General features: G+C 39.3%; 2 protein-coding genes across 7 annotated transcripts in view; both read left to right on the top strand.

Annotated features, from left to right (window-relative positions):
* The window catches only part of epb41l3b (erythrocyte membrane protein band 4.1-like 3b), a 75396-nt gene extending 73261 nt beyond the window's left edge, over nucleotides 1–2135 (top strand). For all 6 annotated transcript variants that reach the window (XM_084732601.1, XM_084732603.1, XM_084732602.1 and 3 more), the window contains one exon: nucleotides 1031–2135. The gene's annotated coding sequence lies outside the window, so the exon portion shown is untranslated. The remainder of the gene's footprint in view (nucleotides 1–1030) is intronic.
* Nucleotides 2136–5218: 3083 nt separating this feature from the next.
* LOC146317862 (zinc finger and BTB domain-containing protein 14-like) lies at nucleotides 5219–7965 on the top strand. Its single transcript, XM_084732607.1, has 2 exons — nucleotides 5219–5369; nucleotides 5978–7965. Exon 2 carries the CDS (start codon nucleotides 6001–6003, stop codon nucleotides 7171–7173), a length of 1173 nt encoding a protein of 390 aa, XP_084588733.1. The 5' UTR covers nucleotides 5219–5369; nucleotides 5978–6000; the 3' UTR covers nucleotides 7174–7965.
* The last annotated feature ends 7004 nt before the right edge of the window (nucleotides 7966–14969 follow it).

Here is a 14969-nt window from a genome sequence, read left to right as displayed (position 1 = left end):
AGCCACTGCCCTACAGAGAGACCGTTTTTTTTTAAGAGTAAGATGTGTTTTGTTCAACCAGAAAGCTGTTTTATTTGTTTCTTCATACCGACCAGTCTCCATTTATGGAAACAGCAATTTTCTCATAAAACACGTCTTTCAAACTGGACAGAAACAAGAGACGGTAAATGGAGTCTAGTGGATTTGGCATGAGCAATTAAACAGCTCTCAAAAAAGGTCCATCTCTGTAGGGATCCTTTCCATAATGTTGGTAGAAACTTATAATAACAATCTGAGCCCATCAATGGCAAAAACAAACATGCTCGCAGCCTGTTTTTCTGGGTGCAGCCCTCTCTCTCAATACTGGACCAAAACCAAAGATCCTTGTCTCCATTAGTCACTTAGACTCAAACAGACATGAGGAAATATGGTCCAGGTTTACCCTTTAACACATACGTGAACCAAATTTCCAATTGTTCTCAAACTAATTCCTGTTATTTGAGAACAAATATCTAGTAGACTTTATATAAAAGGTTTCAGATGTAACTCCCCATTTAACCCTTTTGGGCTTTAATTGTCTAATTTAGAAATCTAGAGAGCTTCTCTCTCTCTCTACTGATGAAGGCAAAATCACAGATTTGGTAAACAAAGCCTGGTGTGTGACAAGTTTTCATTTTTATGGAGTAAAATTAAAATTCCAACTGCATTTTTACAGATAGAAAATTATGTTTTTTGTTTGTTTTCAGTTGTGACAGCAGCTGTTCTGACTCATTGCCTGCAGTCACACTGGAAATGGGTAGTAAAATAGTCGGCGTTCATTTTTGGAAAGCATTGTTTGAAAGTGCACAAGAAGCCTGTGTGTATTTATGTTGTGTTTTTGCATTTTTGTATCCCTGTAGTCCCTCTGTGCATCTATTTATGGGGATAAAAATGCCGTAACAATTCATCAGGCTCATTTTTAGTCTTTGGCAGGGTGCAGTGTGGCTCTGAAACTTCAGACGTGATTAAATATGCAGGATGGCTCTAACTGCTGCTTCCTCTGTTCCTCCAGGAGTAACAACTGAGGGCTGTTTTCTGTTCAACCTCCCAGACTCTCAACATCCAGAACTCCACATATTAACTCCTCCGGGGGACTCTCAGAAGACTAGAAAGGCTCCTACACTCCCAACGCTGCAGCTCGCCGCTAGTCGCAAAAACCATCACCTGCAAAACAAATAAATGCATTTTGCATGAGAAGGACGCAACGTTGCATTATCAAACAAAAATGGCAAGATTATACTGAAAACTGTACGATTTTAAAAGTGGTTCTCGATCCCATCTGCACGCCGAATCCCTGTGTGCAGCAAGAAAAACCTGTTGCTTTCACTGCCTTATATGACTTTGATGCATTTTTATGATTATTGAGAATAATTATTGTAGCAACATTTTATTTATGAAATAAAGCCATCACTCCAGACACTTAAATTGCTGTAGGCTGTATATGTTAGGGAGCATACTCTATTTAACCTTGCTGTAGAAGTGCCAACCTCATTTGCCAGCAAGCATCGCCTCTCCCACTCCAATAAACCCGATGATTTCTCTGTCAGGTATGTCACTACAGGAATCACTACAGCCCACTACTGTACATATCCAAGCTTTCTTAGGAAAATAGCAAATTATCTTTCACAGTTGATTTTTGTTGCGTCTACTTGAATTGCATTTTATGATCATTTCAGTATTTTTATTGTTTCTCATCGATTTGATTCCACCGCTACAACACTTTTTTGTTCGGCTAAATCGCCAAGGAATCAGACTAGATTTTTATGTGCCTGTGCAGGCTTCGAATGTTTCCCAGGGTAGATGATCGGCTGCAGCACAAGTCCCAGGTTTGTGAGACTGTGAGGCAAAGGGCTCAGACTGCCGAGCTCTGCCCAAATTAGATGCAAAGCCAAGAGAGATCTGTCAACCCCCCCACCCCATTCCACCGCTGCCACCTCCACCGCCCTGAACATGTCAACTGTACGCCTCCCTCATCCGTTGAACTGTATCTGAATAACCGACTCTTGTTCGTGTACAGCCATGGTCTCCTCAGAATGGTGAAATAAAAGTGGAAAATGCATTTGTTTTAATTTGCTGTTTTCTTCTCAAATAATAAAATGTTGACCACAGAACTGAAACCTGTGTCACCACTGGACCCATTGATTGATTATTAATGCCTTTTCACCAGTGGTGGAACTAAGTACATCTTCCAAAGTACTCTACTTAAGTACAATTTTGAAGTACTTTACTCAGAGGGAAATATTTTTACTTAACTACATTTATCTGACAGCTTTAGTTACTTGTTAACTTTACAAATTAAGATTTTTTTAGTCAGTCATTTAAGTAATTTTCATGTAAAAATATTTATTCCAGCTTCACAAGTGTGACGACTGTCTGTTTTTCCTTTTAATACTTTTGATGTATTTGTAATAATGTTGAAGTTTGGGCTAAGGGTGTCACGATTTTTGATCAAAATGAGCTTTCAGTTTCCGAAATTAAATCTAAAAGACAAAGGTGGCAATTCTACCAGCATTTTTACTTCAGCTTACCTCTCGGTGATGGCATTTATCACTGTTTTCCAGAGATGGGAAGTAACTAAGTACGAATACTTTGTTACTGTCGTTAAGAAAATCTTTCAGGTATCTGTACTTGAGTATTTGTTTTTCTGACAATTTTATACTTTCACTCCCTACATTTTAACTGAAATATCTGCACTGTCCACTCCTTACATTTTCAGAACGCGTTTGGCTTATGACAAAAGCAACATAAAAAGATGTAACAAGACGAAAATTACATAAGATACTTTCAGTACATTTCAAAGCCTATACTTTTTCACTTTTATTTTAGTATATAAGGTGAATCAGTCTTTTTTACACAAGTATCTGTACTTCTAGTTAAGTAAAGATTGTTTGTACTTTTACTACCTTGGCTATTTTCTACATTTTTACAAACCAATCAGTTGATAAATGGAGAAAATAAATATAATGAAAATAATCATTAGTTGCAGTCCTGTACAAAATGGTTCAGACTCAGTTCTACCTCTATCAACTGAAAATAAAAATCCTTTTATATTTATGCATCAGTAACAATCATTTAATGATATATATAATAATATAACAGTTACAGAGTCCATTTTTCTGAATTCGATATTTGTACTTTAGATATTTTAAATACATTTTTGTGACTATATTTATATACTATAATTTATGTGACACTTTCAATGCAGGACTTTTACTCACAACAAAGTATTTTTAAGAGTTGTATTAGTACTTTTACGTAAGTAACCTGAATACTTCCACCATTGCTTTCACACTGAGATGCTGAGTCAGTGTTAAATACATTTTGTCATGAAAGTTCTGTGATAATTCAGATAAGGACTTTGCTGATTTTACAGTTTTTGTGACCCATACATAAAATACTAATTATCGCAATGTGTTCATATCACAGTAACCTAAAAAATAATGAACGACACAACCCTTTAATGTACTGAATTACTCTATTACCCGTTAGGCACTTCATATGCAAGGGGTCACCATGTGAAATTCATTTCTAAAGTTTTAATACATAAATTTGTTAAATCTGAAAAAAATTAATAATCAACCCACAAATGTGCTTGAAGATCTATTGGCCTGAGCAATTAAGAGACAAAACGTATTAGTATCCTCAGGCACTAAAATAATCTGAACACGTGATTGTTAAGATATTCAACTTTAAATTTTGGTTTGAAAAAAATAATTAATATATTAAAGTAAGAAGTTTGGGCCGTAAACTGTAGGGAGTCTATTGTTCATTAAGTCAAGTGCTCTTAACACTTCATTTGTCGGTTAAAAGAAATGTCCTCGGGGTAATTAAGACAGGATTTTACAGCTTCAGGTAATTACGTTGAATGCACGCAGGCTCTGAAGCCACGCCCCGCTGTGTACGTGCGCGTGTGTCCGAGAGAGGCACAGAGGTAAGAGCTCTCACTCTGTTTCTGTTGCTGGGTGCACAAACGGGAGGACCAGTTGAGCTTTTCAAATTTGCACATCGTTTATCTCTAAAATCCTTCCGCAAATTCCACGGACATTTTTTACCTACTGAGAAAATGGATTATTAACATGTCTATATGAATACGTAGTGTATTTGTTTTGATCATTTAAGGATCGGTTTAGCAGATCGAGGCTTTTTAATACATCCAGTGATTACACACAATGCACAATGCAATGGTGCAGAATGTAAAGAGTTCTGGATTATTGTCAAGATTTGTCTTGAAACATGTTCAGTTTACAGCGCAATTTCCAATATGTAAGATACATAAAAAATTTGTATTTGTGCATGAGAAATTTGATTTAAAAGAAATCAAAAGGAAATCACATACAAATGTACTTGAATTAAAAAAGGTTAACAATAAAGATAATAATACATCAGCTTAAACAGAGATTCAAGTAAAATAGTTATAATAACACATTACGTCACTAATAATAAACCTAACCAATTGTAGTGGTGATGGATGAAAACAGTTATTACAATATAAATTTATGAATGAAATAAAACATTAAACAAACAAACAGATAAATAAATAGATAATTACCAAACTGTGCAATATCAACATTTTCTATTGTGCAGTTAATGTAAATTTTACTGTAACCTGTTACTTGTTTATATTGAATGGTATTTTCTCTTATTTATATCATTCTTGTTTACTTATTACTTTATATTGATGCTTCTTGCTATTGTGCTGTCCCCTTTGCTGCTGTAACACTGAAAATGTCCTAGTTAGATTAACAAAGGGTCATTTTTATTCATCTTAATTTAAAAAATATATATATACATTTAGAAAATATAAAATAAAGTTTGAGAATAATTTTTCAGTCACTAATGCCAACTGTTTATTTACAGTTATAGAATGAAAAACATGTACATACACATACATATTAAGACAAGTAATACTTATGAAGGTTAAATTAAAAAAATAAAATAAAATAAATAAATAATCCACACTTAGTTCATATACAAAAATATTGAATAATTAATGTAATATATTGTTTTATGGGGGTGGTTATTAACTTATGTGATCCATGTAAAGTGAATTCCAATGTCTTGATTTGCAAAATGTATTTTTATAGACAGATAACCCACTGACAAACCCTTTATGTTTCTAGTTTTGGAGAAAACATGGAGAAACAGCTCTTTTGACGCGGAGTGAGTGGTCTTCTCTAACATAGAGGATCTGTGTGGAGTACCTGCTCCGGTGCTGTAGGTGGCAGCAGAGCGACGCCACATTTCCTGTGGAGCCTCACAGTAACAACAAGAGGAGGAAGAGGAAAAACGACAGCTCTGGATCGTCGTCGACTGCCTTGCGTGACAACACAGGGATCGCGTTCAGGCTTCGGGTATTAAACATTTTCTATTTTCTCTTTGTCGACTTTAACAGCGCAGAAAACCGCACGGCGGTTTCCCTCGGTTTGTCCGCCTGTTCTCCGCCGGTTTCTCCGCTGTTTGTGAACTGCTTTAAAGACACCAGAAACATGCCAATGGAGGCTTGCTGACCAAAATGGCTGGGCGCAGTGAAATGTGAAATATTCTTGCTAAGGTTATCCTTTCTGCACGCAACGCCGCTGTCACGCAAACACGGCAGCTGAAAGGCGTTAATTAAGTTTAGAAAAGTGCGTGTGTTTGTTTGTGTTAGCGCTCATAATTTTAGGAGCTTTACTGCCGCTTTTATTACTGTCGGGCCTGCCGTGTTTTTTCCATAAGGATTTCTGCATGATTGATTCAGGCACTTTTAGTCACTCATTGCATTTTAACGCTCATCTGAAAACAAATACGCTGTTGTTTTGCATGTTACTCCTGTAATTATAAAGTGTGAATGTTGCTTCATACTCGTCCTGTATTTAAAGCATGCAAATAGAGCTCCACCCCTCAGCTGTGCAGCCTCCATACATGCCCGGTTTGTTGTGGAGATGAAAATATTTGACTGTTTCTTGTGTTTCCTCTGCAGGTTGCTCCACTTTGATCTGCAACATGTCTGATTTACTGAGATATATCGACTATGACCACAAAGCCACCTTCCTGAAGATGCTGAACCAGCAGCGGATGGAGGGCGAGCACTGTGATGTGGTGGTGGTGGTGGAGAACATCGAGTTCAGGGCTCACCGTTGCGTCCTTGCTGCCTGCAGCAACTATTTCAAAAAGCTCTTTAAGAAGCAAAGTGATGAGGACAACTCCATCGTGGAGCTGGACTTCATCCGCTCCGACATCTTCGAGGAGGTGTTGAACTACATGTACACAGCGCGGCTCGCCGTCAGGAAGAAGGACATCAACATGATGATGTCGTCTGGGCAGATACTGGGCATCAACTTCCTGGATAACCTGTGCACGCAGAAACGTGAGCTGACCAACATGAAGACCAGGGAGAACCAGGCGCCCGGTGACCATGGGATGCGAGCTCAGGACGCCATCCTGAAGGAGCTGGCGATGGAGGAGGTGAGAAAGAACAGCTTCTACGATCAGGGAATGGAGAGCATGGGCCCCGGCGGCTCGCACGTGTCGCAGCCGCACAACTACAACACCAACATGAGCAAAGATCCTCACAGCCATGGCTGGGGCTCCTCCTCCTCCAGCGACATGAAGCTGGAGTACCTGCTGTATGGCCACCGCGACCACGGCTCCTGCCAGAGCACAGGCACCAAGCCCATGGACCACAACGCCAAAAAGGAGCGGCTGCTCACTGCCAACCGTCCATACGGCTGCGAGCACTGCCCCAAAGCCTTCACTACTGCCGCCCACCTCAAGGAGCACCTGAAGATCCACTCCGGCTTCAAGCCCCACCGCTGCGTCGTGTGCGGCAAGGCCTTCATCAGGGGCCCCGACCTGAAGCGGCACGAGCGCGTCCACAGCAACGAGCGGCCGTTCGCGTGCCAAATGTGCGAAAAGGCCTTTAAGCACAAGTCTCACCTGAAAGACCACGAACGGCAGCACCGGGGCGAGCGGCCCTTCAACTGCGGCTCCTGTGACAAAGCCTTCATCAAAGCGTCGGATCTGAAGCGCCACTGGAACACCATGCACAGCGGCAACCCCCGCAGACAGATGTCACTGTCGCCTGCCGCCTCCCAGCACGGCCAGGGCGACACCACCGACCAGAGAGACTGGAAAATGGAAACCGGGCCACACTCGCACAACTCAGGGGACTGTTGAGCCCGCAAACACACACCAAACACACACACTCTGACATCCAGATGCACACACATCCACTCACAGACATGGACACACACTGACACAACCACGACCCTGTGACAGGCTGGCGGCCTGAGATCACACGGACAATGATCGGAGTGAGTAACAGAGATCATAGCATGTTCATAAGACTGTGGGGCTGTATTATTATTCTAAAGAGTTATGTCAAAACGATGTTTTCTTTCACCTGTAAAATCATGTAAATGTTTAGTTCACTCTACTATACATATATTTTTCACAAAGCATCGTTGCTATCTAGACTGGGGGTTCTCATAACATTATTCTCTTTTACTTTTATGGGATATGTAACATTTAAATGTTTGTTTAACCTTTACTGGATTTTATGAGATGATGATAAAAGAGCGAAACGGGGGGAAAAAAGATTTTTCTGCATAACATTTGTTGCATTGAGTATATTCATGTGGATGTTTTTAATGGATGTGTTTAGTTGTATTGATTGATATTACACTGTAAGAGTAAAGAGTCACCATTTTGCATTTGATGCAGATGATACCAAAGTCTTGGGCCTGTGAGGGATTGTCTCTGAAAAGACTGTCCTGCCCAAGCAACCGGCCAACTAGATTTACTGTTATACAGTATAACTGTCATCCAGCTATCAACAGTTAATGATAGATGTCTGTATATACTGTAGCTTAGTTTGTTGCACAATTAGAGTACACAATAATGAATTATGCACATATAACATTGTCCTACTCCTACACTTTGACAATAAACACCATTTGCTGTGTTTTATTGTTTTTGCAAAGTTTGGTTTTTGTTGGTGCGAGTTCAGAAAGCAGGATGATCCTGCAGATTTAATGGTGGAATATGCAGGATAATGTTTGTAAACAAAAAAATATTATGTGTTGGTTTTGTTTTGTATTTTTTAGGAAAATCCTTCATAGAATGTAGAATCAGGATTTGTCCAAGCTGTTTGTAAACACAGCAGAATTACAGTTGATTGTTGAGTCTCATCCCCAGGTCGTCAAATACCAACATTTTACATTATTAAAACGTCCCAAACAAGGCAAAATAATGAGAAAATAAGAAAATACAGGCTGACAGCAGAGTCTGCCACAGTGTCTGCATTGTTTTTTGGGAGGAAATCATGCGTAGTATCCCTTTAAAGGTAGAATCAATAGGATTTTGTCCAAGCAGTTTGTAAACACACCAGACAGATAGTTGATTGTTGGTTCTTATTCCCAGGTTGTCAAAGACCAAATGTCCCAAATACAGCAAATATGACACCATCACACATTTCTAGTGGGTCATAAGTGATGATTTAGAGAAATTATTATATATTTGTAGTAACTATATGTTGTTTTCCTTTCAAAAAACTTGCATGGTATGCCTTTATTATTATTTTTTTTACAGTGGAGGTATTTCTGCCACACCCAAATAAACCTGAAAGTACCTGGAAAAACTGCAGATTTTAAATGTTAAAGTCTACAATACAAGCAACAGCCAGCGTTTTTTTTAAGGGTTTTGTGGAGGTTACAGTCGCAAAGATTTCCACAGTGTCACAGTTGTTAAAAGGTTGAGAGGTTCAGGTATTTGGTTTGTTGTTTAAAAAAAAAGTTTAATTTCCCTCAACACAGAATTATCTACCTGTGATGTTTGAGTTTGACTATAGAAATACTGTCAACAAAAAAACAAAAACTTTCTCGTTTTTAATATAAAACCATTTAAAAATGTAATTAAGTCTTCTAAGGTTCATGACGTGTTAACAGTCAAACAACCAGGCCAGAGGGAGGCTGCAGCAACACGTTACCAAAACAGAATATGTGACTCGTAATTGCAAACGTTCTGTGTGTGTTTAAAAAGTGAAAAAAATAAGATTTTAGAGACCTGCTGCTTGCAAAGATCTACATAAAGATGTAATCGCAACAGAGATCCAACTGGGAAAACATTATATTAACCAGGGCTATAACTAATGATTGTTTTCCTTATTGAATGAACAGTCGATCATTTCCTCAATCGATTCTATTTTTGGTCCATCAAGTGTCAGAAAATGGTGAATGATGTTGATCAGTGTTTTCCAAATCCCGAGGTGACGTCCTTTAAATGTTTTGTTTTGTCCACAAACAACGATATGCGCAGAAAAGCAGCTAATCCTCACATTTGACAGTAGAGAAAATTTTGCTTGAAAAAATGACTTCAGACGTTGCAAAAGTTGTCAATCAAGTGATCAATCAATCCACTTGCAGCTCTGATGATCACAGAGGTACTTTGTTAAACTTGATTAAAGCTGAAACAATCAGACTGAAAATTAAAATGAATTCATCGTTAAGTCGTTTTCAAGCAAAACTTACAAATGTTCAAAGTTCCAGCTTCGTTGTTGTGATGATTTCCTGTTTGTCTTTGTCGTATTAGACAGAATGTTGATTACCTTAAGAGTTTGGACTGTTTTTTGGACCAAATAAGACATTTTAAGGCTGTCGATGGGCATTTTTCAGCATTTCCCACCATTTAATGTGTATGAAGTGATAAACTGAGAGAGAAACCAATAATGAAAATGGCTGCTTATAATAATGAGCCTTCGTTTCAAGTGGAAACTTTCTTCCATGCTGGCCTGAGATGCAGCAGTCTCTTAAGATTTGGTTTGTTTATAATCCCGGACTGTGCAAACAATCACATCTGCTGCCCCATCACCCCCACCCCCACCCAGACCCCTGACGTCCACTGCCTGCACCTTTGGGCTTCTTCAGCTCTGGTTCGGCTCTTTGGTGTGTCTCTGACATACAACCAGCCTCTCTGTGACATGAGTGTTTAATGAGGGTGAAAACACTGCAGCCAGCAGACACACACACACCCAACATGGCTGTGTTCAAAGAGAAACTTCTCAGCAGCTGCTGCTCTCTCATACTCTGCATGCAACACTAGATGGTGCCCTGTTCATAGTGATTGACCTGTTGCTGCCCAATTTGACCTGCTCATGTTCACTGTCCAGGACTGAAACACAAGATAGTGACAGCCACTCTATAATCAAAGTTAGTGGGAGCCAAGCTGAACAGAAAAGCACATATGGTGAGTGTGTGAAATGTATGCGCTGTCACACCTCAGTGTTTTCCATATATTTACATACATCTGACTGTAGTGGTTGGAGTGAGGCCAGTCAGTGCAGCATCAGGGTTTCACAGACTCCGCTCTGTTTGCGCTGACAGTCAGATGGAGATATTCTGTCTGTCTGTACCTGCTGATGACAGTCTGACCACACACACACACACACACATCCTCGTCGGCAGTATTTGCTGCATGTATCTGACATCGATCTATTCTTAACTGTCAACAGAGGAAGAGTTTGATCGCCTGTAATTTGGGGTGAAACAGTTTTGTGGAAAACTGACGTCAGTGTCTCATGGAAAAGGCGGGCTGAACCTCACTGATGTCAGTAGATGCCCGAGATCTGTTTTCTGCATTTCCTAACCCTGCTCTGTGTGTGTGTGTGTGTGTGTGTGTGTGTGTGTACAGGATATGGTTTTGTATCACATTGTTGGACTGATTGGGGCTGGGTGTGCGTGTGTGCCTTTATGTCGTGACTGCCTGTGTGTGTGTGTATTTGTAGAGAGGTTTGAAATGTAACGTGTGCATGAATTATATTAGTGTGTGTGCGTGTGTGTATGTGTGCGTGCCAGGGGATTTGAGTGATGAGGGCTTATTGTGTGTTTGTATGTGTGTGCTCAAGCATGTTCCCAAGCGCATTTATATGTGTGTGCACGCATCATGTGCGTGTGTATGCATGTGTAATGAATGGGGGGGTCGGTGGAGAGCGTGGGTATGCATTCATGCATGTATGTGTATGTCCGTGCATTGGAGAGTGTTTATACGCTGTAAAAAAAAAATAAGCTATTTGTTTTAACCAAATAAAGTCAGTCCCTCCAGGAAGTTGCAATGTTGTGATCGTAGCAGTTAATACAAATTCAACTAAGCCTCATAATTCTGCATGATTTTGCAATTTTTTCCAATCACTGCAACTTTGCCGTCCCAAACATAGCAAAACAACGAGAAAACAAGAGAATACAGGAAGATGGCAGGGTCCATCACAGTCTGTACTTTGATTTTTAGAGAAATCCTGCATAACATGCCTTTAAAGGTAGAATCCATAGTATTTTGTATTTGCTGTCATTTGTACGTTATTTTATAACGTTAAACTCTGCAATGTAAAAAAATTGAAATTATACAAATGACAAGTTTTTTGTTTGTTTGTTTGTTTTTTGGTTTTGTTGAGATTGATATCATTGAAATCAAAATGTTTAATTTCCCATGGTCAATGGTAAGGTCAAAAAATACTGTCCAAAAAACAGAAAAAGTTTGAAAAGTTTCTGGATTTTTACACATAAATCTATTTTAGATTTAAAAAGTACCCCCTCCTAACCCTGTAAGAATATGTTACTATGTTACTACCCAGGCCAGATGAGGGCCACAGGTGTGTGCACTAATTCACTGTTACTAAAACAAGACCACCTGATTCACTGCAAATAAGTAAAGTAGTTACGGTTTTAGAGACCCACTGCTTGTAAAGCTGCTACATTTTGCACTGTTTTACTGAGTTTGAACTTAAAAAAAGATTTTGTTTCTTTGTGGAATCCCCCCATGTGCACTTCCTAATTTACAAATAAGTATATTTTATCAGAAGTTTAGAGTGCAGTTTAATTCTCCCTTGAACAAGCTGCGTTGTTGCAAGTTGCAACAAGTTGCCAAACAAACGAAATAAATCTCAACTGTTTTTGTTTTTTTTTATTTGCTCCTCCAATGTCATTGCAAGATACCCCTACAATAAACATGGTAACATCACTATTTTTTTAAGCTAAAAATAAAAAAATAAAAAAATAAAAAAGCAACTATTCAGTCAAACTAAAACATTTATAACATTTAACTTTTATCATAATTAATATGCTTTTATTACTCATGCTTACTAATTACTAGTTATTTAATTTTAACCATCATGGTTTGCAATTTTTTCATCATTGTGAAAACAAATAGCCACTTATCTTAAAAAGACATTGCAAGTTTGCATCATATATGTTTTCTTCAAACTGTAAAAAGAACGGTTTTAACTCTAAAACAATACACACTTAAATAAATTATTTGATTGAATTCTGTGAAGCACATTCATTCCACTCATCATTTCAAGGCTAAAGACTTCAAGTTTGGAGAACTCGTGTTTAGCTCTGAAAATAAATACTAGAGATTTTAAGTTTAATTAACTTAAGTAAATAAATCTTGTCTATTTATGATAAGTTAATGAGAAAAAAATAGTTGATTCCCCTAAATTCCTGTATGATTTTTTACAGTGTATGTTTGAGTGCATTATATGCATCTATAATGAGTTCTGTGTGTGTGCACGCACATCCATAAGTGAGTGACAGGCAGCGAGTGAGTGTGCATTCATGCATGTGCCTCTCTGCGTGTACTCATCCGTGCCTGTGCGTGAGGATTGTGCATCAGTATGAAGGTGTGTGTGTATGTGGGTGTGTGTGTATGTGGGTGTGTTTGTCAGTCCTCATTTGTTTTTATGTATGCATGAGCCTGCACGCATGTGTGTGCATGCAAATGCACACATCATCACTATTTAGGGAATTCACGTGTCAGCAGGCTGAATTCTATAATGCAGGTAGTCACATGAATGAATTTATGTATTTGAATGTGTGTGTGTGTATGTGCGTGTGTGTGTGTGGTATACATTAGTATTGTGGGGGCTGTGCATTCAGATTCATGTCTGCATAACTTTATGTGGCTTTCTGAGTGTGTTTATTCTCTCTTAAGCGTCAGTTTGTGTGTGTGTGTGTGTGTGTGTGTGTGTGTGTGTGTGTGTGTGTGTGTGTCTGTGTGTGTGTGCGTGTGTGGGCGCAAGTGTGTGTTTGTATGTATGTGTATATGTGTACAGTGAACACCCGGTTTCCATTACCCTGGCCGGCGTGGTTCCCTCAGCCAGACCACAAACCTCCTGTCTCCACTCTGGCTCCACCCAGCGCTGCCACAGGCTTCCCAGAAAAGAACAGCGTCTAATTAAAAAACTTTAATTACATTCATCTCATCTCTCTCTCGCTCTCCCTCTCTCTCTCTCTCTCACACACACACACATACACACACACACTGGGGGAGAATAAAACAACTGTATACAAACAATCCCATATGATAAATGGGCATGAAAGGCAAAGCCAGCAGTTCTTTTTTCCCCAGCGGAATGGCTTTTAATCAGAGTTGCTGACATTCATGAGCCATGTAGTCTCCTGTGATGTCGTCCTCCACTTGAGCACCATCTGGAATTCCTTCAGTTTTAAAGACTTCATGATCATGGTGTCTCTCTGACTGTCCCCCAGTGTCTTTTCAACAGACATTTTATGTCCTTGAACTGATCTTCAAGCTATAGAAGCCCATCCCTGCCAGTAAAAAGAAAAAATATCCCCATGGTAAGTCATAATCATGAGATACGAAATCTGGGTCACCCCATTCTTGTCTATGCAATATCGCACGAACGCTTGGAGGGAATTTCTTCAAATTTTGGTACAAACATCCACTTGGGCTCAAAGATGAACTGCTTCGATTTTGGTCGTCAAAGGTCAAAGGTAGACGTCATTGTGACCTCATGTACGTCCCATTCTCATGAACGTGATATCTCACGAACACTTTGAAGGCATGTCTTCAAATCTAACACAAATGTGTACTTAGACTCACAAATGAACTGATCAGGTTAAGGTGGTCAAAGGTCACTGTCACCCAGTGGCGGCCGGTCAATAGAGGGCGCTGCCCCACCTCTCCCCACATCTTAAAACTTCAGTGAAGAAGACTTAATTACGTGAAAATGTATACTGTATATTTCTTTGAATGAGCAGCGATCATATTGTGTAGTTAGTGAGTAAAATGTATAATTTGCACTAAAATGTGCTGTTAAAAATGTTTTACAATGTCAAAAGTTACGGATAGGTCACGTGTTTCCGGATTGGGGCGCAATTTTTTTCGTCCATTTACTCTCGCTATAAATCGCACATGCGCAGTTCGATCCTCTCAATACAAGACATAGGAGCTGTGCGCCCTCACCATTCATCTGAATGCTGCTGTTTCACACGTCAACCTCTGGGTGGCAGCAGCGAGCGACTGGCTCGATGTGCGTCTGATAATTAATACAGTAGAGTGAGATCTCAGACGTGTTTGCTAGTTTGAGGATTTTAGCGCGTCAGCTGCTACGATGGAGACATAAAACCGCGAAGTCACCAGAAACAACGTGTCTTGAGAGGAGAACGGTAGAAGAAACGCTCAGAGTTAAAGAACCTGATATTATAAAGCAACAACAATCAGAGGAAGATGATAAACTCTCTGAGGAGAACATGGCGACAGTGGAGCTCAGCCTCACTCTGGGACCAGGTGATCTTCAGACAGGTGAGCTGTGCTGGATAAGCTATTCAGATCCTTTAGTTCAGTAAAAACACCAATACCACACTGTGAAAATACTCCACTACAAGTAAAAGTCCTGCAGTCAAAACCTTACTTGAGTAAATGTAAACATTATCAGCTGTTATCAGTATGAAAAGTAAAAGTACCCACTGTGCAGTTAGCCTAAATGTTTCTTGTCAGTAACTACTAACTGTACCTGTCAGGTAAATATAATGGAGTGAAAAAGTTAAGAAGAACTATAAAGTAATATAATATGGATGTAATTTGAAATTAAACTTAGGTGAAGTACTCGAGTAAATGTGCTCAGTCACATTCCCCGACTGGAGATGTATGTCTTTTACAAGCCTTAAAGCAGATACTTT

Source organism: Lutjanus erythropterus, chromosome 12, assembly GCF_056507025.1.
Source record: "Lutjanus erythropterus isolate fLutEry1 chromosome 12, fLutEry1.hap2, whole genome shotgun sequence".
NCBI classification, from domain to species: Eukaryota; Metazoa; Chordata; class Actinopteri; order Lutjaniformes; family Lutjanidae; genus Lutjanus; species Lutjanus erythropterus.
Note: the sequence above shows the minus strand (reverse complement) of the source record. Positions and strands in the feature narration are given on the sequence as shown.

Bases quoted from the DNA above. Each gene is read 5' to 3' on its own strand.
- LOC146317862 (XM_084732607.1), top strand. From the start codon at position 6,001: ATGTCTGATTTACTGAGATATATCGACTATGACCACAAAGCCACCTTC.